The 22,327-nt window shown below is 41.8% G+C and overlaps 1 protein-coding gene across 1 annotated transcript in view; it reads right to left on the reverse strand.

Annotated features, from left to right (window-relative positions):
* The window catches only part of galt (galactose-1-phosphate uridylyltransferase), a 249,190-nt gene that overhangs the window by 169,190 nt on the left and 57,673 nt on the right, over positions 1–22,327 (reverse strand). Inside the window, exons 5-6 of the mRNA XM_039759657.1 lie at positions 18,330–18,459; positions 16,898–16,954 (exon numbers count right to left, since the gene is read on the reverse strand). Coding sequence (XP_039615591.1) covers positions 16,898–16,954; positions 18,330–18,459 — 187 coding nt within the window. The remainder of the gene's footprint in view (positions 1–16,897; positions 16,955–18,329; positions 18,460–22,327) is intronic.

Genomic DNA, 22,327 nt, shown 5'->3' on the forward strand with positions numbered 1-22,327 from the left:
TGTCTGCTAAGAAAAACAAATGTGAATGTTATTATTATTATTTTTTAATTATGATGATACTTTCTTGTTGTGCATCCCAGAGGTCTAAACCTGAGCAATTATGTCAGCCATCCCTCCCATATGAAAAACACCGTCTCCTCTAAAAAATGTGCTGGTTATCCCTGGTTCTCTATGTCCCTGTTTCCCAAAACAAACCCTTTATAAAATCAGATATGTGGCACTGAAAGCCAAAATATGTAAAATTGCAGCTCACCATCAAAGTCAATTACTATCTTCCTTAAAATACTTCACATATGCATAAAGCATTCTCAGAGTGTTAGATATGCTACAAAGAAATATTAATTAAATGCTAGAGGTTTTTCAATATAAAAACAGATATCCATCTGTCTTCCTGTGGCTGCAGTGCCAAATTAAATTTGTTAATTCATTCCCTTTTCAGAGGTGAAACAGAACTTGGAAGAGTAAAACAAAAGATAACAGCTGACAATACAGTCTTGAGAACAATTTGATGAAAACTGATTATTTCAATAGCACGCCATCGCAATTTCTGTTTTCTACGTTGGCTTTGCATATCCTCTATTTTTAAAGCAGGATGCAGTGCAGAGTTTTTAGTTCTTAAGTGTTTTTTATGCTAGTCACTCCACAAGAACACCCTGCTTTTCTAGTGTTTGAGTGTATTCATGTTTTTGAGCCTGGTTATCTCATTGAATTGGGAGTGAAACCCTACACTGGCAAGAAAATTCGGTGCAAGGCAAGCGCCAATCTGGGTTGTGAAGCATATCATGAAAAACTTTAGGATGTGTCAGGAAACTAAGAGCCCGGATATACTTGATGTTCAGAACTATTCCACGCACACATCATGGCGGCTACGTGTTCCCAGAGCTCTTTTGATGTATCCTCTGAGCACGTTGTCAGAAAGTAACACAACGCGTGCGTGAGTTGCAATATCAGCAGAAATTTGGGTGGCAAGTGTGTTCAGGTTTTGGTGCGTGACATCAACATCGCTGTTTACTATCAACATGGCTGAACGCTTCAAGGAATAGCTGATAGAGCAGGATTAAAACATCGCCATCTTTATAATGTGACAACGTTTAATGAATGGTTCGATATGAAATTATCTGCGGTGATTTTCTTCATCATGCACATCTTTGGAAATGTGGCAAGAAAACCCACAGAGAAATGGAGAAAACATACAGACTTCACACAGGTAATAAGTGTGGAACTGAAATTCTGAATACTGCTGTCATTTTCACCATCTATAATTGTGATGATTGTGACTGCTGTGTTAGTATCTCAGCTTCAACAGTGAATAGCGGTGGCAAAACACCAACTGGACAGCGTTGTACGATGTACAGCATAGCTTAAATGGTGCCAGGTAACTAGAGTTTTCTGTAGCTGCAAGATGCCAAGATACCACAAGATGAAGATTTACAAGACAGTTGTCAGACCACTTGCCCTGTATGGTATGGTGAGTTGACCAGCGCCAATGAAACACAACTAAGCTCTCCACATTATGGAAATGCAAATGTACCACCTGGCCTGACCTGGCTCTACAACGTGATGAATGAAGATGTACAGAGAATCTTGGGAGTAGCGCTGATTACCAAGAAGACGGGCAAAGCATGTGCTCTGCAGTAATGACAAGGAAAAGACTACCCTCTGATTTAGCCTGAAAGAAATACGACCACAAGGACAGCCAAAGAAACACTGGCTCAAACAATTATAAGAAGATATGTGACAAATAAACACCCTCGACCACAGCAAGTGGAGAATGACATACTAAAAAGAAAATCATGTGCAGTGAGACAAATGCTAAGAAAGAAAGATAGTACAGAACATGACATGACTTCAGAATCTTGATGCATCTGAGACAGAGAGAGAGGTTGCGAACATGCGCCGATTACAGCGTGTTGCTGCACCAACCACACGATGAACCACCCAGATTGGGATCCGACTGCTGCGGGGATATCAGATTATCTGACAAGGAATCATAAGGGGTTGACTAAACACACGATTCCCTCACAATTTCTCATCATAGTTCTAAATCTTGTTATTGTGCCACAAACGTTAACATAAGGTCACCAGAATCTGGCAACTACCTAACGTGAAACTTACCAGAATAAGGTGAGAAGTGCAGAACGGAAAGTAGATAAGTAATATCGAACAGGCGTCCATCTTGTCACTGTTAATGTCTGATACACCTGTCCTCAATTTACACAACCCAAAACACTTCCTTCAAAAAGGATACAGCAGCACTAGAAGCTTCACAGAGACAAACCAACAAATGCATCCTGGGACTAAAGGCCATGTACTGGCCTGAAACACTCAAAAGAAGTACAGTGGATTAAGAGAGTGATGAGACCTCATCACTTTCTGCAGAATCTATTGCTCTGTAACTTTGTAACCCTGGATTTGGGCAGTTTATCCCATTCTTCCTGACAGATCCTCTCAAGGTTCATTAGACTTGATGAGAAGAATCAGTAAACTGCCATCCTCAGGTCTCTCCATTCATCTTCTGTGGGGTTTAAGAAAGACACTCCAATGTTGTCTCTGCCGTTTGCTTCCGGCCATTGTTGTGCTGAAAGGTGAACCATCTGAAGCTGCAAGCACTCTGAAGCAGACCTTTTTTTAGGACCACTCTGTATTTTTCCGCATATATCCTTCCCTCAGTTCTGTTCAGTTTACATGTCCCTGCTGTTGAGAAGCACTTTCATAGCATGATGCTGCCACCACCATGCTTCACGAGCTTGAATTTCTCTTTTGTCTCACCACACCAGAGTCCTTTAAATGCTCCTTGACAAACTCCAAGTAGGCTGTCGTATGTTTCCGCTTAAGAGTAGCTTCTGTCTAATCAATCTACAATAACTATGTGATTAATGGAGTGCTGCTGTGATGGTCATCCTCCCAACAGGATCTCCCATCTCAGCAGAGGACTTCCGAATCTCTGTTAGGCTGACCATTGGGTTTAGGCTTTCTGCACTTCTAACGGGTCCTTCTAACAGGATCTCCCATCTCAGCAGAGGACTTCTGAAGCTCAGTTAGGCTGACCATTGGGTCCTCGGTCACCTCTCTGACCGAGGCACTTCTTGCCTAGTTACTCAGTTTGGCTCTAAGTTCAGTCCTGGTGGTTACACTTTTACACACTATATATGCAAGCTTGCCCGTTCCCGGTTTCCCGGGAATTACAGCAGTTTCATTCCCGGGAATGCAGGAATTAAAAATGTCCAGGAATCGGGTGCCCAGGAAAGGATTCCCCAATTACGACCATAGGAAGCAAAACCCGTGAAATGGTGACTTTTGCACGTCACGCTCTACTTACAAACAATTTAAAACAAGTTCACAGACATCTAACCTAGCAGTTGTTGGATTGCTTTTGGCAGACACACTTCATGTGCTCCCAGCTCTTAAAACAATGACAAGTGACAAGCAGAACATGCAGCTCGCCAGCAGCAGCAAGCCAGCAGATGATCCGAGCGCATCTCCTTAGCGTGCGTTCATCCCACAGCCCCCCTTCACAACGCGAGCGGCAGAAACACAAAGTGGCAAAAAGACAGCTGCTGTACAGGCTTTTAAATGATCGACGCAAAGCGCAACAAGCAGAACACGCAGCTGGGTAGCAGCAGCAGAAAGACAGCAGCTGATCTGACGGCATCTCCTTAGCATGTTGTAGCGGGGCTACATAGTAGTAATAGTGTTTGTGTTCGTACCACGTGCGTCTTGTTTCCATCGTCCCGTTTACTGTTTGTGTATCTCAGTGAATGCGATGATGGAAGGAGATCACAGCCCCAAACCTGGAAAACACCGGTTTTCAATTAATCAATTACATTCGCCACAGGACTATAAAAACAATCAAGAGAAGAAGAAGAGCAGGAGAGAAGGAGATTTTCGATATACGACCACGAACCACCTGTACCTGCTATATTTCACATCGCGCTTTTCCATCCAGTTTGTTTTTCATTCCGCCGGACTCACTCCAACACCCTCATCATCGAGACCCCGGGTCGGATCATTTTCCACCACCGCCGAGGATACACGGTGAGGCTGTTCCATTTTTGTTTCCGGGAATTACAAACACTCCATATATCGGTTAACCAGTCATCTGCATTCAGGACAATTGTTACTCGGATTCACGACCATTCATTTCCGTATTTCATTCATTCTTTTTTGGTATTTGTGTTGTTTGTTATATGTTACAAGGGCAAGGGAGGGGCAGTTATATTCATCTAGAGATTTGTCACGGTGTTGCTTTGGTGGAGGGATATTTATAATTTATTTAGCTTTTCTGTTTCATTTAATACATTTTATCAGTTTAAGTTTACATATCTGTTTTGCTTTTGTGCTTATTTCCAACGTCGATTGTGGGGGGAAAGGTTTAATTTGTTAAAGGTACGGCTTGATTAGATTCAACCTCAGCAATTAATCCAGGCCACAGGTCTTGGAGGTGTAGCTGCCGGCCGGGTAAGGGGCAGCCGTTACAATGTGTTTCACAACGCGATCAGCGTTATACGTCCAGCGAGAAAGAGGTTTAACCACGCCTGAGGCCAGAAATAAAGGACAAGAATTGTTTTTACACAGGTTTTAAAGTAAAAGTGAAAATAAAGCATATGTAACAATTCACATGAAAATAACAATCTCTTTAAATTGTATATCTGGTAAACCAAACTCCGGGGAGGGCGAGCAAAGCCCCCTAGTAATTTTAAATGGATAAATGTGTCATTGCTGCCTACCAATCTACACTCAATAACAAAGTCTTTTCAGAAAGGTTTGCAAATTTATTAAAAGTTAAACACTGAAATCTCTTATTTATTCAAAATGTTCACTGGTAAAGTTTATTATATTCATAAGGAGCCAGGTCTTGTTGGGGAAACATCTGGCACAAGGCATGGACACAGTCACTCTAGGAAATTTAAAAATATCACTAATTGAAACATCTCACTCCATAGGGGAAACCATAAAATCCTAAGAAAGATGTCATAAACTCCAAAGAGACAGTGGACAGACTGGAGATTGAAACTGAGCCCCTGAAATGAGAAAGAAGCTGCACTAATAACAGAGGCACCTTAGCACTCTTTTGAAATAAAACCATCACTAAATATCGTTACTGAACTGTACAGTTTTCAAAATGTGCCGTGTGTTAGAAAAAACTGAAAGCAGATGCAAAATATTTCCTTGGACGTTGCTTAGAAAATCACTAGGAGTGTGACGCCAAGACTAAAATCTGTTCCTGAACATGCTAGAGTTTAGTAGAGATTTTTAAACTTTTTAAAGATTAAACACGGACATTGAGAACAGCAAGAAAGACATCTTTAAACATTAAACTATATTTTTGTATTAGGAAATGAAATCTTGCCACCCAGTGGAATTCACTAAAATTACAACATAAAAAAAGCTTTAAATTCCCACTAACTGAGCGTTTATAACAGCATGAATCTGTAAAGATCATTTAATTACCACTGTAATACGTCTGATCAGCGAGGACAATGAGACAACCTACAGGGAGAAGGTCAGACTCCTGCCAGATTGGTGTCAGGACAACAATCTCACCCTCAACGTTAGCAAAACTAAAGCAACAGAGCACAACCCCATCTACATCGGAGGTGAGGCTATGGAGCAGGTCAGCAGCTTTAGGTTCCTCAGAGTCACCCTCACTGATGACCTTAAATGTGCAAGTCACACTGTGGCAGTGGTCAAGAAAGTCTCTACTTTCTCAGGAGACTGTCCCCCACAACCCTGTGCAGATTCTACAGGTGTACTGTGGAGTCCATCCTGACAGGATGCATCACATCCTGGTACAGCAACTGCTCAGTTCAGGACTGCAGAGCTCTGCAGCAAGCATGTGGTGAATACAGCACAGCAGATCACGGGCACACAGCTCCCTGCGATCCATGACATCCACACTACACGCTGTCTCAAGAAAGTGAACCGTATCAGGCGGGACCCCAGCCAGCCACCCTGCACTGTCACTTTTCACCTTTGTCCCATCTGGGAATCGACTAAAGTCCATTCGGAGGCACACCTCCAGGTTCAGCAACAGTTTCTACCCAACTGCAATCAGACTCAGGAATAATTGGCCACTGTCTCTATTTACTCCTAAGATTCTGGTTTTATTTATTTACTTATTTCTATTCATTTATTTATTGTTTGTTTCTTTTTCTTTTTTTGTCTATGTTCACTGTCTGCGGGGGCACATGCAAGCAAGCATTTCATTTTACATAGTACTTGTACTTGTACACATGACAATAAAGAATTGAATTATTCCAATTTAAGAGTCATGGGGAACTGGAGCCATTCCTAGCCACATAGATTACAAAGTGGGGATTGACTCTGGACGAGATGTCAATCCACTGCAGGCTACACTCACCTACAATAATAATAATAATAATAATACATTTTATTTATATAGCGCCTTTCCCATGCTCAAAGCACTTACAGAATATAAGAAAGAACGGCAGGGGATATAGCATTGTACAAACCAAATAAATAAATAAAGAAGACTAACACAGTAAATTCAGAGAAAGCATTGATTGTCTAGCACACACATACAGGTTACATGAGCATCTTTAAAGAGAGATAAACTGAGAGAAGGGTAATAAAGTTAAGAAGAGGTAAAAGCCTTCCTGAACAGATGAATTTTGAGTTGTTTAGTCACCAGTTAAGCCAGCATACACAGTTGAAGAACATGGAAGAAAGTCGGATTACTTTGAGAAAACCCACAGAGTGACAGAGAGTAAATGTGGTAATACCACACACAAGGTGACTGAGACAAGACTGAAACCACAGTGCTTAACCACCGTGCCACCATGCTGCCCTATTTCAACCGTTGAAACTCATTACTGTGCATGGACTGTAATACAATGAATGTGATTTGGGAAATAACTTTTTAAATTAATTTATTGAGAAAAATGTTGCTTATTAGTATATAGAAAACAGCCATCACATAGCTAATGATAAATATGAATGACCAACAGACTAATTTGTGTGGAAGTGTACATCATACAAACTTTTAAAACAGGTGACAGTTTACAGTATTTTCTTTAGTAAATTCAACATACTATTATTTACACTCACTGAGCAAATTTTAAGGAAGACCTGTGCACCTGCTTCGCCATGCAATTATTTAATAAGCCATTCATATGGCAGCAGCAGAGTGCATACAATCCTGCCGATCCAGGTCAGGAGCTTCAGTTAATGTTCACATCAAACACCAGAATGGGGAACAAATGTGATTGCAACCATGGCATGATTATTGGCACCAGATGAACTGGTTTAAATATTTCTGTAACTGCCGGGGAATCCGGGGGATTCCACCCGGCGGTCTACTTCCTGAACCCGCCCCTTCCGGTCTGTTATTATACACCAGTAACGGTGCACGGCACAAATACACTTGACTTGAGCATTCCAAGTTTTCATCCTCTTTTTCTGTACGTTTATCATTCGTTTGCTCAGAGGTTGATGCGCTTGCTGCTTTCTGAGCAGCTCTTCTTTTCTCCACCCTAACGGCCCGCTTCTTCTCTTCTTTTGTCGGCATCTTTTCGTGTTAAAACTGATTAAGTTAGTTTTTGCGTTGCAATTACTTAGTATGTTTTCTTTCATTTTTCCCTTAAGCTGGCAGTTAAGTCTTCAATCTGCCTCAAGAATGATTAGCGAAGGTGGCAGGGAATAAGAATGGCACCCATACGCATGCGCCGCACGGCCACTGTGCACTGCTGAGAGTTGATTCTACAAACAAAATAAAAAGAGTAATAAAAATCATCACCCCGAAAGCGGATAGTAGACGTCACGTAGAATATGTGTACCAAATTTCAAGTCAATAGGTAAAACAGTTTGCGAGCTACAAGTGATTTAAAATACTGAACAGACAAATGGACGGTACGTACGGCACGGTAGCGTATTATATAAGATACATATACAGTACATCAGCCATGATGTAACCTTAGTCAGTTCTGTCTGGAGCTCATGTCTGTAAAGACCTTGACTTGCATTTGCCTTTTCTTCAGTATACGGAGTGGACCCCCAAACCTTTATCGTTGTTGCTGTGTTTATTTTACACAAGATTTAGTCTTTTGTTTCATTTATGTTAGGTAGAATGCCCAGAGGGGACTTGGCGGTCTCATGGTCTGGAATCCCTACAGATTTTATTTTTCTCCAGCCGCCTGGAGTTTTTGTTTTTTCTGTCCCCTGGCCATTGAACCTTACTCTTATTCGATGTTAATTAATGTTGATTTATTTTGTTTTATAATTGTGTCTTTCATTTTTCTATTCTTTAATATGTAAAGCACTTTGAGCTACTGTTTGTATGAAAATGTGCTATATAAATAAATGTTGTTGTTGTTTAAAAAAATGCATTGAACATTTTACATTATACTGCTTATATGTGTCATCTCATCTTACTCATTTGTACAAACATTATTCCATCCTCTATAATTCTTTAAGGAAAACAATATCTTACTTTATTTAAAATTAGAAAAGATTACATTTTCTCTGTGTGAGGAATGGCCCAAAGGTTTTAAAAATGTATCAATGATGTATTGAGATAAACAAAAGGGACTCTGTTACGCGCTTCAAGTTGCAGCCTCTCCCTAAGCTTTTTTGCTCGCATAGCTCTCCATAAGGGATGGGTGTCGATATTGAATCAATGGAGAAAGAGTTCCTGCCTTTATGTTTCTGAGTATGCATGTTGCAGAAGGTCTATAAACACCACACTGGCAATCAAGAAGGCACAGCCGAGACTCTAATTCCTGAAGATACTCAGAAAAAACAACCTGAAGGAGAAGCTGCTGGTGTCCTTTTATCGCTGCTCTATTGTGATTGTGTTGTCACACTGCATTTCTACGTGGTATGCCAGCAGCTCATTGGCAGACATGAGAGCCCTTCAGAGGATCATAAACTGTGCCCAGAAAATTCTTGGCTGCACCCTGCCCTCTTTGGAGGAACTCTTCAGCTCTTGCTGCCACAACGGGGCATCCAAGATAATAAAACATCCTTCTCACCCTGGACATCATTGCCTGTTTGAGTTGCTGCCCTCTGATAGGCGGTTCAGGTCCACCAAATCACAGAAAAACACATTTAAGAACAGTTTCTACCCCAAAGCTATATGAGAACTTCCATCCATCCATTATCCAACCTGTTATATCCTAACCACAGGGCCATGGGGGTCCGCTGGAGCCAATCTCAGCCAACAACAAGGCAGGAAACAAACCCCGGCCCACGGCAGGGTATACACACACACCCACACACCAAGCACACACTAGGGACAACTTAGGATCGCCAATACACCTAACCTGCATGTCTTTGGACTGTGCGAGGAAACCCACGCAGACATGGGGAGAACATGCAAACTCCACACAGGAAGGAACCCGGAAAGCGAACAACCCAGGTCTCCTAACTGCAAGGCAGCAGTGCTACCCACTACGCCACTGTGCCGCCCCATACCTACCCACTACGCCACTGTGCCGCCCCATACGAGAACTTAAAACTACTAAACACTTATAATGATTGACAATGACCAAAGTAACAACAGTCACTATTTCACTACAAGTACATGTTTACATTCTATGCAAGTTATATTATTTATTTATTTCTGTTATTGCACTCAATTCATATGTGCATTATACCCAAGTGGAATATTGAGTTATTCTATTGTCAGTTAGTCATTGTCCTACCTGTTATATCCTAACACAGGGTGACGGGGGTCTGCTGGAGCCAATCCGAGCCAACACTGGGCGCAAAGCAGGAACAAATCCCAGGAAGGGCGCCAGCCCACTGCAGGGTTCACACACACCAAGCACACACCAGGGACAATTTAGGATCGCCAATGCACCTAACCTGCATGTTTTTGGACTGTGGGAGGAAACCCACGCAGACACGGGGAGAACATGCAAACTCCACGCAGGGAGAACCCGGGAAGTGAACCACAGGTCTCCTTACTGCGAGGCAGCAGTGCTACCACGGTGCCGCCATGCCCTCCTTTATTCTATTGTATTGTATTATATTGTATTTTATTATAATTTAATTATATGTGAATGTAGCTTTAGGACTGCTGCAACTTCATTGTACTAAGTGCAATGACAATAAAAAGAATCTGAATCTAGAACATAGTTGAATGGTATTAGGATTGACTGAGTTTTTTTTTTGTTCGTTGGGTATCTCCAAGAGTGAAAGTGAAAGTCTACAGGACGGTAGTGACAGCAGCTATGTTATTATGGGTTGGAGACGGTGGCACTGACAAAAAAACAGGAGACAGTGCAGGAAGGTGGGAGAATTAAAGATGCTAAGATTTGCATTGGGTGTGACGAGGATGGACAGGATTAGAAATGAGGACATTGGAGGGTCAGCTCAAGTTGGGCGGTTGGGAGACAAAGTCAGAGAGGCGAGATTGCATTGGTTTGGACATGTGCAGAGGAGAGATGCTGGGTATATTGGGAGAAGGGTGCTAAGGATAGACCTGACAGGGAAGAGGAGAAGAAGAAGGCCTGAGAGAAGGTTTATGGATGTGGTGAGAGGGGACATGCAGGTGATGGGTGTGACAGAACAAGGTGACGAGGACAGGAAGATATGGAAGAAGATGAACCGCTGTGTCAACCCCTAATGGGAGCAGCCAAAAGAAGAAGAAGAAGAAGAGATTTTTGTTTGTTCTGAGTGTAGATTGCTGGTGTTATAATGGAAGGAACGTTTCTAAGAATAAACTGAATTTAACTGCTTTTAATTTTTTAAAGAACTTTCTTGTTTCTACATTTGGGTTCTGTTTACCTCTAATGGTGGCAAGCAAACTTTGACAGGCAGTGTGGCTTACGGAGCTTTTGAACACATGGCTGCCTATTCAGTTCCCACTTCTGACTCACCGTGTGATCCCAAGTATTTAACTTAAACTGCCCATGCTCCATGTTAAAAAAAAAAGATGTAAAGATATATCTGAAAAATACCATGGGATGTTGTTCAATGTAGAAAAGTAGCTCTGTAAAATAAAAGTAATTTGTTGGATGCAAAAGGTGGCACAGGATATGCCACTGACTGTGCAAACTACTAAGCTGCGGAGAGCTGCTCACGCCTTGGTTCATTCGTGCAGAGTCAGAGGATAGACTCAAATAAGGTGCAGTAATGACAAGGTCCAAAATCTACTCATCTATTTGTCATGAAACCAGCTCAAAGCACAGGCCAGGTCTTGGGGGACAGAATCTACCCCAGCAGTTGCAGGACTCATGAGAAGGACAATGTCACTCTGTGGTTCATTCTTTCTGGTTTTTGACAAAATGGCTTACTGAGTATACATGCAGTGACTAGAAACCCTTTGGCTTTAGCAGTCTTATCTAACTTCGGAGTGTGGTATAACAGCTTTATTAGTTATGGTTCTTTAAACACTTGCCCCGGTCACCTTAATCGATCAATTAACCAATTTTATTTAAAGTGCAAAAGCACCATGCAGCATGGTCTCAATACGCTGTACGAGTTAGAACAATATATGGGAGAAGACGTAAAGTAACAACATCAATGTTGAAGGAAAAAGAAAATGACATTAAAATATTAAAAGTTAAGGTATCTCAACAAGTAACTAATAATAAGATGTAGATGCCACACTGTTATTCCCCCAGCACGCTAGATAGCAGCAGTCCTGGATATCCCCACCCAGTGGGAAGCCAGCAGGGCATGCTGGGAAATGTAGTCTGGCAGGGCAGCCCTGCTGGGGTCATGGGATGCCGCAAGAAGGCATGTTCCAGGGAAACAAGCTCCCTATTCAAATAATGGACTTCCATATGACCCAGAAGTACTTCCATCGGGCAATCGAACTGGCACCAGAAGTATTCCCGGGTCTGTAATAAAAGGGACCACACTCCCTTATTCAGGGGAGTCGGAGCTGGTTGGTAGAGAGGCAACACTTGACTGGAGGAGGGCAGTGCAATGGTGAGAGAACATATTGTGGAGAGAAAAAGACCAGTGTTTTGGGTGTATTGGTAATACTTTTGGAGGTATTTAAGTAAAACCTTTGTTTATTTTTGATAAAGGACTGTGTTTTTATGATCATGTTGGGGTTTGATGCCCTGGGTTTATCACAAAAAACAGGAACAAGAAACAAATGCATAGACAGCAACCAAAGCATTAGGTGAATAAGATGTAGACCAACAACTGACCAACAAATTGCTGAAAACAAATGGGCTAAAATCCGAAACAGAGGGCTTTATTATCGCTGCCCAAGACCAGACTATCAAGACCAACTACTACTGGACCAAAATCCTCAAAGATGGCACAGACCCAGCATGCAGAATATGTGGTCAATTCTAGGAAGCCATTGACCATATCAAAGCAAGATGCCCTGAACTGGCCGAAACTGAATACCTTCATAGACACAATAAGGTTGACACATAACTGCACTGGAACATCTGTGAAGAATTCAACATCAACACAAAAGAAAAATGCTATGAGCATGAGCCCCAAGCAGTAACAGAAAACGATAACATCACAATCCTGTGGGACGTGCCAATGCAAACAGATTGTGAGATAAAGGCCAACAGACCAGGCATCGTTATTAAGAACAAAAAAGAAAAAAGCTGCCTACTCATCTATATGTCCATCCCGACTGAATCACAGACCTCAGTTAAAGTAACCAGAAAACAGGCAAAATATAAAGACCTCGAAAATGAGATTGAACAAATGTGGGGAATGAAAGCCACAAAAATACCAGTAGCGATAGCAGCCCTCGGACTTATAAAGAAAGGAATGGAGAAATATACCCAACAGATCACTGGTAACCTCAAAATACAAGAATTACAGAAGATCACACTGCTTGGAACACGTCACATCCTAAGAAAGGCGCTGACCATTACCCCATTACGTAGACTTCTACCTCATTCTAACCCTAGGCTGCAAGGAATGGACCAAGTTATTATATTGTATTATGGCATGACCTCAGATGGATTAATGCTAATAATAACAAAAATAATTAAAACAGTTAAAAAATTTTCAAATATAATAGACCTGACTGAATTCTAAGGCTCATGTAATGAAAGAGTAAAGGTAGGTTTTTGGTCTTGATTTAAAAATATCTATTACACATAATGGAATGCCATTTAAAGAGAACAAATGCTCTGTGACTGACTGATTTTTTTCTTACCTGAAGGAATGACCAAAAGACCAAGATTAAGAGAGCAAAGAGGACGTACCACAGTTTATGGTGCAATTAGCTCAGCTAAGTAAAGAGGTGCAAGTCCATGCAACGTCTTCCACGTTAAAAGAAGAACTTTACAGTCAGCTCTTGCTTGCACTGGTAACCAATGAAGAGAAGCTAGAATGGGTGTTATATGCTCAATTTGTTTTTTTGCTTTTGTCAAGATTCTAGCTGCAGCATTCTGAACAAGCTGAAGACCTCTAGTAACAACAACAACAACAACATTTATTTATATAGCACATTTTTATACAAAAAAGTAGCTCAAAGGGCTTTACATAATGAAGAAAAATAAAAAGACAAAATAAGAAATTAAAATAAGACACCATTAGTTAACATAGAAAAAGAGTAAGGTCCGATGGCCAGGGAGGACTGAAAAAACAAAAAAACTCCAGACGGCTGGAGAAAATAATAAAATCTGCAGGGGTTCCAGGCCACGAGACCGCCCAGTCCCCTCTACCTAACATAAATGAAATAGTCCTCTTTGTATTTAGGGTTCTCACGGACGCTCTTGATGATGATGGTCATGCAGACTTCTGGCTTTTAATCCATCACTGTTGGAACATCACGGTGCTTTGAGTAAAAAGACACCGGAAAAAGAAACTGAAGATAGAGTAGGGGATAGGAGCATAAATAGTACCATAAATAGCAAGACTCGAGAAAACAGCATTACGATAATCAAGTCTAGCTAAAACAAATGAATGTATTAAAGATTCAGCATCATGAAAAGATAGAATAGATTAGATTCTTGCAGTACTACTAAGATGAATAAATACTACCTTGGTAAAGGCCTTGATATGAGACAGAAATAGAACAGAAATTAATATTAACACTCCAGCTCTCACATTATCTTCTTCTTTCGGCTGCTCCCGATAGGGGTTGCCACAGCGGATTATCTTCTTCCATATCTTTCTGTCCTCTGCATCTTGCTATGTTACCTAACCTTCGCTTAGGTCGTCCTCTTTTCTCTTCCCTGTCAGCTCTATCCTTAGCATCCTTCTCCCAATATACCCAGCATCTCTCCTCTGCACATGTCCAAACCAACACAATTTCGCCTCTATGACTTTGTCTCCCAGGTCCTGTAGATCTTCCCTTTCACTTTTGCTGATACCCGTCTGTCACAAATCACTCCTGACACTCTTCTCCACCCACTCCACCCTGCCTGCTCTCTCTTCTTCCTCTCTCTTCCACGCTCCCTGTTGCTCTGTACTGTTTATCTCAAGTATTTAAACTCATCCACCTTCGCCAACTCTACTCCCTCATCCTCACCATTCCACTGACCTCTCTCTTTCACTCACATGTATTCTGTCTTGTTCCTACTGATCTTCATTCCTCTCCCCTCTAGAGCACATCTCCACCTCTCCAGGGTCTCCTCAACCTGCTCCCTACTCTCGCTACAGATCACAGTGTCATCAGCAAACATCACAGTCCACGGGGACTCCTGTCTAATCTCCTCTGTCAACCTGTCCATCACCATTGCAAATAAGAAAGGGCTCAGAGACGATCCCCGATGTAATCTCACCTCCAATTTGAATGCATCCGTCACTCCTACTGCAGACCTCACCACAGTCACACTTCCCTCGTACATATCCTGTACAACTCCTATGTACTTCTCTGCCACTCCCGACTTCCTCATACAATAGCACAGCTCCTCTCGAGGCACCCTGTCATATGCTTTCTCCAGGTCCACAAAGAAGAAATGCAACTCCTTCTGGCCTTCTGTACACTTCTCCTCTTCTCCAACATCCTCAGAGCAAACATTTCATCTGTGGTGCTCTTTCTTGGCATTAAACCATCCTGCTGCACACTAATCATCACCTTACTTCTTAACCGAGCCTCCACTACTCTTTCCCATATGTGCTGTGGCTCATCAGTTTTATTCCCCTGTAGTTACTGCACAGCCCCCTTATTCTTAAATATCAGCACCAGTACACTTCTTCTCCACTCCTCAGGCATCCTCTCACTTTACAAGATCCCATTAAACAATCTGGTTAAAAACTCCACTGCCATCTCTCCTAAATACCTCCATGCTTCCATAGGTATGTCATCTGGACCAATGGCCTTTCCATTTTTCATCCTCTTCATAGCTGTCCTTACTTCCTCCTTGCTAATCCGTTGCACTTCCTGATTCACTATCACATAATTGTCCGTATGTGGATGGCCTAACAACCAATAACTTTGTTTTATCAGCATTTAAGAGCAGAAAGTTCATACTTATCCATTTTCTTAATTTCTGACAGACATAATTCCTCTAAATTTAGGAGTTGAGAAAGGTTGTGATATGAGGCTGAAATGTGAGACGAGGGTTGAAGATCACACTGTAAAATTTTAGATGGTCGAGCGTTCGGAAATAGAACAGCAATTAATATATACAGTCCAGCTCTCACACAATTGTCCATATTCAGATGGCATAACAACCAATAACTTTGTTTTATTGGCATTTAAGAGCAGAAAGTTTATACTCATCCATTTTTTAATTTCTGACAGACATAATGCCTCTAAATTTAGGAGCTGAGAAAGGCCATATTGCTTTACAGGTATATAGTTACAAATGACGGTGGATGATTAAACACTTTGGAGCAGACCTCACCACTTTCTTAATTACCAAGATAGGATGGACACAAGTCATAGATGGTTATAGTTTGCAGGGCTGTAGGTGAAATTGTGGTGTTTGATGAATAAATGACCAGTTACCACTGTTGGTTCATGTTACAAAAGATTTTAGAAGGTATTCCTCACAGCTCCTTCCTCAGAGTACTTATACTTATTTGGTGGTCCTTTCCTGACTCAAAAATACCCTCTGCCACCAGGACCAGGAGCACATATGGCGCTTTTCCACTGCATAGTACGGCACGACACGGTTCAGTTCAGCTCACTTTTGGGGGGTTTTCCACTGGGAACAGTACCTGGTCCTTTTTTTAGTACCACCTCAGTCGAGGTTCCAAGCGCCGAACCGTTACCAAAACGCGGACGTGTAAACTCTGCTGGTCACTGATTGGCCGGAGAAAATCGTCATTACTGCATCACTGGCTATTCTTTTCTTTAAAGGTACACACACGCGGAAGTTTGTGTCCCGTCTCTCCATCGCTGGACGCAGTTTGTTGCATAAGTGGATGAATGTTTCTTCAGACATTCGAAAGTTCTCCAGCCACTGAGTGTTTGTAAAACCAGGAACAATTACATCCCACCACTGTGAAGCACGGTTAAATGTCCAAACAGATGGTCTGTTGCGGCGACTTTTTTGCAAAATGTCGAAGATCTGTAATATACAGAATCAGCATTTTAATGTTACACTGGCAGTTAAGTTCATTTTATGCTTTGCAACAGTGATAAAAGTTAGCTAGTGATGTGCTTTTTTTAGATGCTTACCCTTGCGCATCGTCGAGCTAAAGTGTTGTCGTTGTCTGCGTGTTGTTGTAAAAGTTCCACGGTGTCACGGCAGTAGAGGCGGCGCAACTATAACGACATGTGAATAATCCCGCCCACTCTAAAGCGGTACTAAACTGCAGTCGAAACGCAAACCGAGCTGAACTGAGCCGAACCAAGGTGAGCTGTACTGAACCGTGCTGTGCCGTACTATGCAGTGGAAAAGCGCCTATAGATCACTGGAGTAGTGTGAAAGGTACCAGAAAAAGGCACCATATCATGCATGCTGACCTAAAAGCAATTATAACAATACCAAAGCAAAAACAATAATAATAATAGTTTGATAATTCCAATATATTGTAAAATATTGCATACCTGGCAATGTGGATGAGGATTTGAACAGCCCATCATTGACCCTTTGTTCTCAAAAATCTGAAAAATAGCACATGGTGACATTAAAAACAGTAGATAAATCGTACTCTCTTATCATTTTCTACTCAGCTTCCTTCACTAGTTTTGTATTGAGATATTACATTATTTATCTATAACTCTAATGCTAGAGAAAGACAGAAAGCTATTTTTTAATGCAAGTAATTCATCACAGTCACTTTCCTGGGTAAACAATGTTTATTTAATCGCAGGTTCTGGAAGAGCAGAAATATGTGACCTAGAGATAGCCCCTCTTAAGAACATGGAACCAGCTGAAATTGAATTTTGGGTATAACACTGAAACCGTTAGTTGAGCAGAATTGAAAACTAAATACATTTCTGGTGAGCATTTGTATGCCATAATATAATCTAAACATTAACATCAGGAATCAGTGTAATTACTATGCTTAAAAATTTTTCTTATACAGTATATTACAATCAATTCTAATTATTCTGATATAGCACAGCAGACTTGTTTATCCATCCAAGTTTCAAAATAATCTGACCCAACATCTTAAAACGGCTTAATCCAATGTCCCCGCAGCATCAGGTGCAAGGCAGGGAAGGACATTGTAGAGTCCGCTCATTCACTGTGACTGCTGGGATAAGCAACACCAGAAGGAAAACTCTGATCTGGACGTTGGTTCTTACAGTCTGATTTTTTCCTTTTTCTGTTTTGTAATTTTGAATTATTATGTTTTTTCTATTTATTACTTGTTTATTACTGTGGATTCAGAAAGTATTCAAATCCTTTGTCTTTTTTTAACACTTTATTGTGCTGCAGGCTTACTTTTCAATAGACAAAATTCACCATTTATCCCAGCTGCCGTACCACCTGCACTTCAGAACGGATAATTCACCTGAAGCTAAGCATGTTTGGGACTGGCCAGTAACTGAACCAGGGAGACCATCTAGGAATGCTTGATATTTTCTGAAACACAAGCTTTTGAGGCCAGCTGGGGGAGCTTATCCAGTGGTCTGTAAATGGATCTCAATGCCCCAGTGCAGTGACGGGGACACTGTGCTGAGAAAATGGTGCCAACCTTTGGATGGGATATAAAACCGAGGTCCGGACTCTGTGTGGTCATAAAATATCCCTGGGTATCTTTTAGACAGAGTAATGTGTATGCCAATGTCCTGGTTAAATTACCCAAATGGACCTCATCTAATGTGGCCCCCTAATCATGCACGGTCTCCAACTGGCTATCACTGACCTACACTGCTTAATACTGTTCCTACCATGAAAAGTTTCAAACACTAAAATATATGACTTATATTACAGAAAACAAACCTACAGTATAGCCAATGGTAAAGGACTTAATCCTTTTCCTTAATCTGGTAAAGTCTAAAACTTAAATGTAAGTTCTAATGTATTTACCTGTACCCATGGGTATTTTTCTCCCAGTTCCCAGATTAATTCCATCCATTTTTCAATTACATTTTTAATTTCAGAGATTTGCATCAGTGGAAGTGTGATATCCGACCAAGGATGGAAGCACATCACTTTACTGGAAAAAAAAAATGCAACAAATGTGAGTTTCTCAAAAAAATATGTTACACTAAATACATTCCAGTTTATATCCAGAGAGGACCACCGAATCAACAAGCTAATTAAAATGGAAGGCACGGTTATGGGACGCACTCTGGAACCCCTGAAGGTGGTACCAAAGGCCAGAATTAAAACCAAACAACACTAACACTAAGATCTTTCAGCAGCAAACTTTTCAGCAGAAGTGTATCAAGAAAACGGGGGCTTCTTTACACCAACAGCAATTCGCCTGTATAGTGCAAAACTGTGTCTGAGGCTGTCAAGTCAGAAGTTGTCTTTCTTTTGGTGTGTGTTCAGATGATAGTGTGAGTGTATATATATATTTATTTTTATATCTATTTTTGTATTGAATTATTTAAAGAGTTTCTCTAAAAAGCTAAATTCACCCCTGGAGACAAATAAAGTTCTATTTATCTGTCTGTCTGTCTAATATCATTAAACCACATGTAAAAAATAACATAACATTCTCAGGCCTGGTTAATTCAATTCAGAGCATTGGTGGGGCTGGAGCCTATCTAACCACCATCATAAGCAACCTTGGATGTGGAGTTAGTCCACTGCAGAAACTGTCCGTCTGTCTGACTGTCTGATATAGTTCTATCTATCTATATTTCAAATATATAGTGCATTATCTATCTATCTATCTATCTATCTATCTATCTATCTATCTATCTATCTATCTATCCATCTGTTATTTAGATCCTTTCACATCTATATAATAGCATTAAACCACAAGTAAAACATAATAATAATAATATAAAGACAACATCCATGCATCCATTATCCAACCCGCTACATCCTAACTACAGGGTCATGGGGGTCTGCTGGAGCCAATCACAGCCAAAACAGGGCGCAAGGCAGGAAACAAACCCCGGGCAGGGTGCCAGCCCACCGTAGAGCACACACACACACACCAAGCACACACTTGGGACAATTTAAGATCACCAATGCACCTAACCTGCATGTCTTTGGACTGTGGGAGGAAACCGGAGCACCCGGAGGAAATCCAAGCAGACACAGGGAGAACATGCAAACTCCACGCAGGGAGGACCCGGGAAGCGAACCCAGGTCTCCTAACTGTGAGGCAGCAGCGCTACCCATTGCGCCACCGTGCCGCCTAAAGACAACATAACATATCATTCTCAAACCTGTCTGTCTATCTATCTATGTTATATAGTGCCTTTCATATCTATCTATCTATCTATCAAATATCACAGGTAAAACACAATAATAATAAGATAAAGTAACATGACGTAGCATTGTCAAACCTGGTTAATTCAATTCAGAGCTGTGTGGGGAGCTGGAGCCTATCCAACCACCACCAGAAGCAACCCTGGATGGGGAGTTAGTCCACTGCAGAGACTGTCTAATCTGTCTGTCCATCTGTTATTTAGTGCCTTTCATATTTATCTATCTATCTGTTATATAGTGCCTTTCATATCTATATAATATCATTAAACCACAAGTAAAGCATAATAATAATAATAATAATAATAATAATAATAATAATAATGATATAAAGACAACATAACATATCACTCTCAAACCTATCTATCTATCTATCTATCTGTGTTATACATTGTCTTTCAAATTTGTCTGTCTACCTATGTTATATAGCGCCTTTCATATCTATCTAAGATAGATAGATAGATAGATAGATAGATAGATAGATAGATAGATAGATAGTGCCTTTCATATATATCTCTCTATCAAATATTATTAAACCACAGGTAAAACATGATAATAATATAATGATAATGTAACATGACATAACATTGTCAAACCTGGTTAATTCAATTCAGAACTGCGGGGGGCCTGAGCCTCTCCAACCGCCATCAGAAGCAACCCTGGATGTGGAGTTAGTCCACTGCAGAAACTGTTTGTCTGTCTTATATAGTTCTATCTATCTATATATCAAATATATAGTGCATTATCTATCTATCTATCTGTTATACAGTGCCTTTCATATCTATACAGTATACTGTAATATCATTAAACCACAAGTAAAACATAATAATAATAATAATAATAATAATAATACTGTATAAAGACAACATAACATATCATTCTGAAACCTGTCTATCTATCTATCTATCTATCTATCTATATGTGTTATATAGTGCCTTTCAAATCTATCCATCTATCAAATATTATTAAACCACAGGAAAAATATAATAATAATATAAAGATAAAATGACATAGCATTGTCAAACTTGGTTAATTCAATTCAGACCTGTGGGGGGCCTGAGCCTATCCAACCGCCATCAGAAGCAACCCTGGATGGGGAGTCATTCCATTGCAGAGACCACTCGTACACATAGGGTCAGTATAAAATTGACAATTAAACTAAAATGAGAGGCAAAAACTCGGGCATGGGAGGAGTTTGGAGAGGCCATGGAGAACGACTTTCGGACGGCTTCGAGGAGATTCTGGTCCACCGTCCGGCGTCTCAGGAGGGGGAAGCAGTGCAGTGTCAACACCGTATATGGTGGGGATGGTGCGCTGCTGACCTCAACTCGGACGCGTGGGTGGGGTGGGAGGAGTACTTCAAGACCTCCTCAATCCCACTAACATGCCTTCCAATGAGGAAGCAGAGCCTGGGGACTCTGAGGTGGGCTCTCCCATCTCTGGGACTGAAGTCACCGAGGTGGTCAAAAAACTCCTTGGTGGCAGGGCCCCGGGGGTGGATGAGATACCGAGTTCCTTAAGGCTCTGGATGTTGTAGGACTGTCTTGGTTGACACGCCTCTGCAACATCGCATGGACATCAGGGACAGTGCCTCTGGATTGGCAGACCGGGGTGGTGGTCCCCCTCTTTAAAAAGGGGGACCGGAGGGTGTGTTCCAACTATAGAGGGATCACACTCCTCAGCCTCCCTGGAAAAGTCTATTCGGGGGTTCTGGAGGGGAGGGTCCGTCGGATAGTCGAACCTCGAATTCAGGAGGAACAGTGTGGTTTTCGTCCTGGTCGCGGAACAGTGGACCAGCTCTTCACCCTTAGCAGAGTTCTTGAGGGTGCATGGGAGTTTGCCCGACCGGTCTACATGTGTTTTGTGGACTTGGAAAAGGCATTCGACCGTGTCCCTCGGGAATCCTGTGGGGTGCTCCGGGAGTATGGGGTACCGGACCCCTGATAAGAGCTGTTCGGTCTCTGTACAACCGGTGTCAGAGCTTGGTCCGCATTGCCGGAAATAAGTCAAGCCCGTTTCCAGTGAGAGTTCGACTCCGCCAGGGCTGCCCTTTGTCACCATTCTGTTAATAAATTTTATGGACAGAATTTCTAGGCGCAGCCAGGGTGTTGAAGGGGTCGGTTTGGTGGACTCAGGATTGGGTCACTACTTTTGCAGATGATGTTGTCCTGTTTGCTTCATCAGGCCGTGATCTTCAGCTCTCTCTGGATCGGTTCGCAGCTGAGTGTGAAGCGGCTGGGATGAGAATCAGCACCTCCAAATCCGAGAGCATGGTCCTCAGCCGGAAAAGGGTGGAGTGCCCTCTCAGGGTTGGGGGAGAGATCCTGCCCCAAGTGGAGGAGTTCAAGTATCTGGGGTCTTGTTCACGAGTGAGGGAAGAATGGAGCGTGAGATCGACAGGCGGATCGGGCGGCATCCGCAGTGATGCGGCTCTGCATCGGTCTGTCGTGGTGAAAAAGGAGCTGAGCCGTAAGGCAAAGCTCTCAATTTACCAGTCGATCTACCTTCCTACCCTCACCTATGGTCATGAGCTATGGGTAGTGACCGAAAGAACGAGATCGCGAATACAAGCGGCTGAAATGAGTTTCCTCCGCAGGGTGTCTGGGCTTTCCCTTAAAGATAGGGTGAGAAGCTCAGTC

The sequence above is a fragment of the Polypterus senegalus genome, chromosome 7 (assembly GCF_016835505.1).
Source record: "Polypterus senegalus isolate Bchr_013 chromosome 7, ASM1683550v1, whole genome shotgun sequence".
Taxonomy (NCBI): domain Eukaryota; kingdom Metazoa; phylum Chordata; class Cladistia; order Polypteriformes; family Polypteridae; genus Polypterus; species Polypterus senegalus.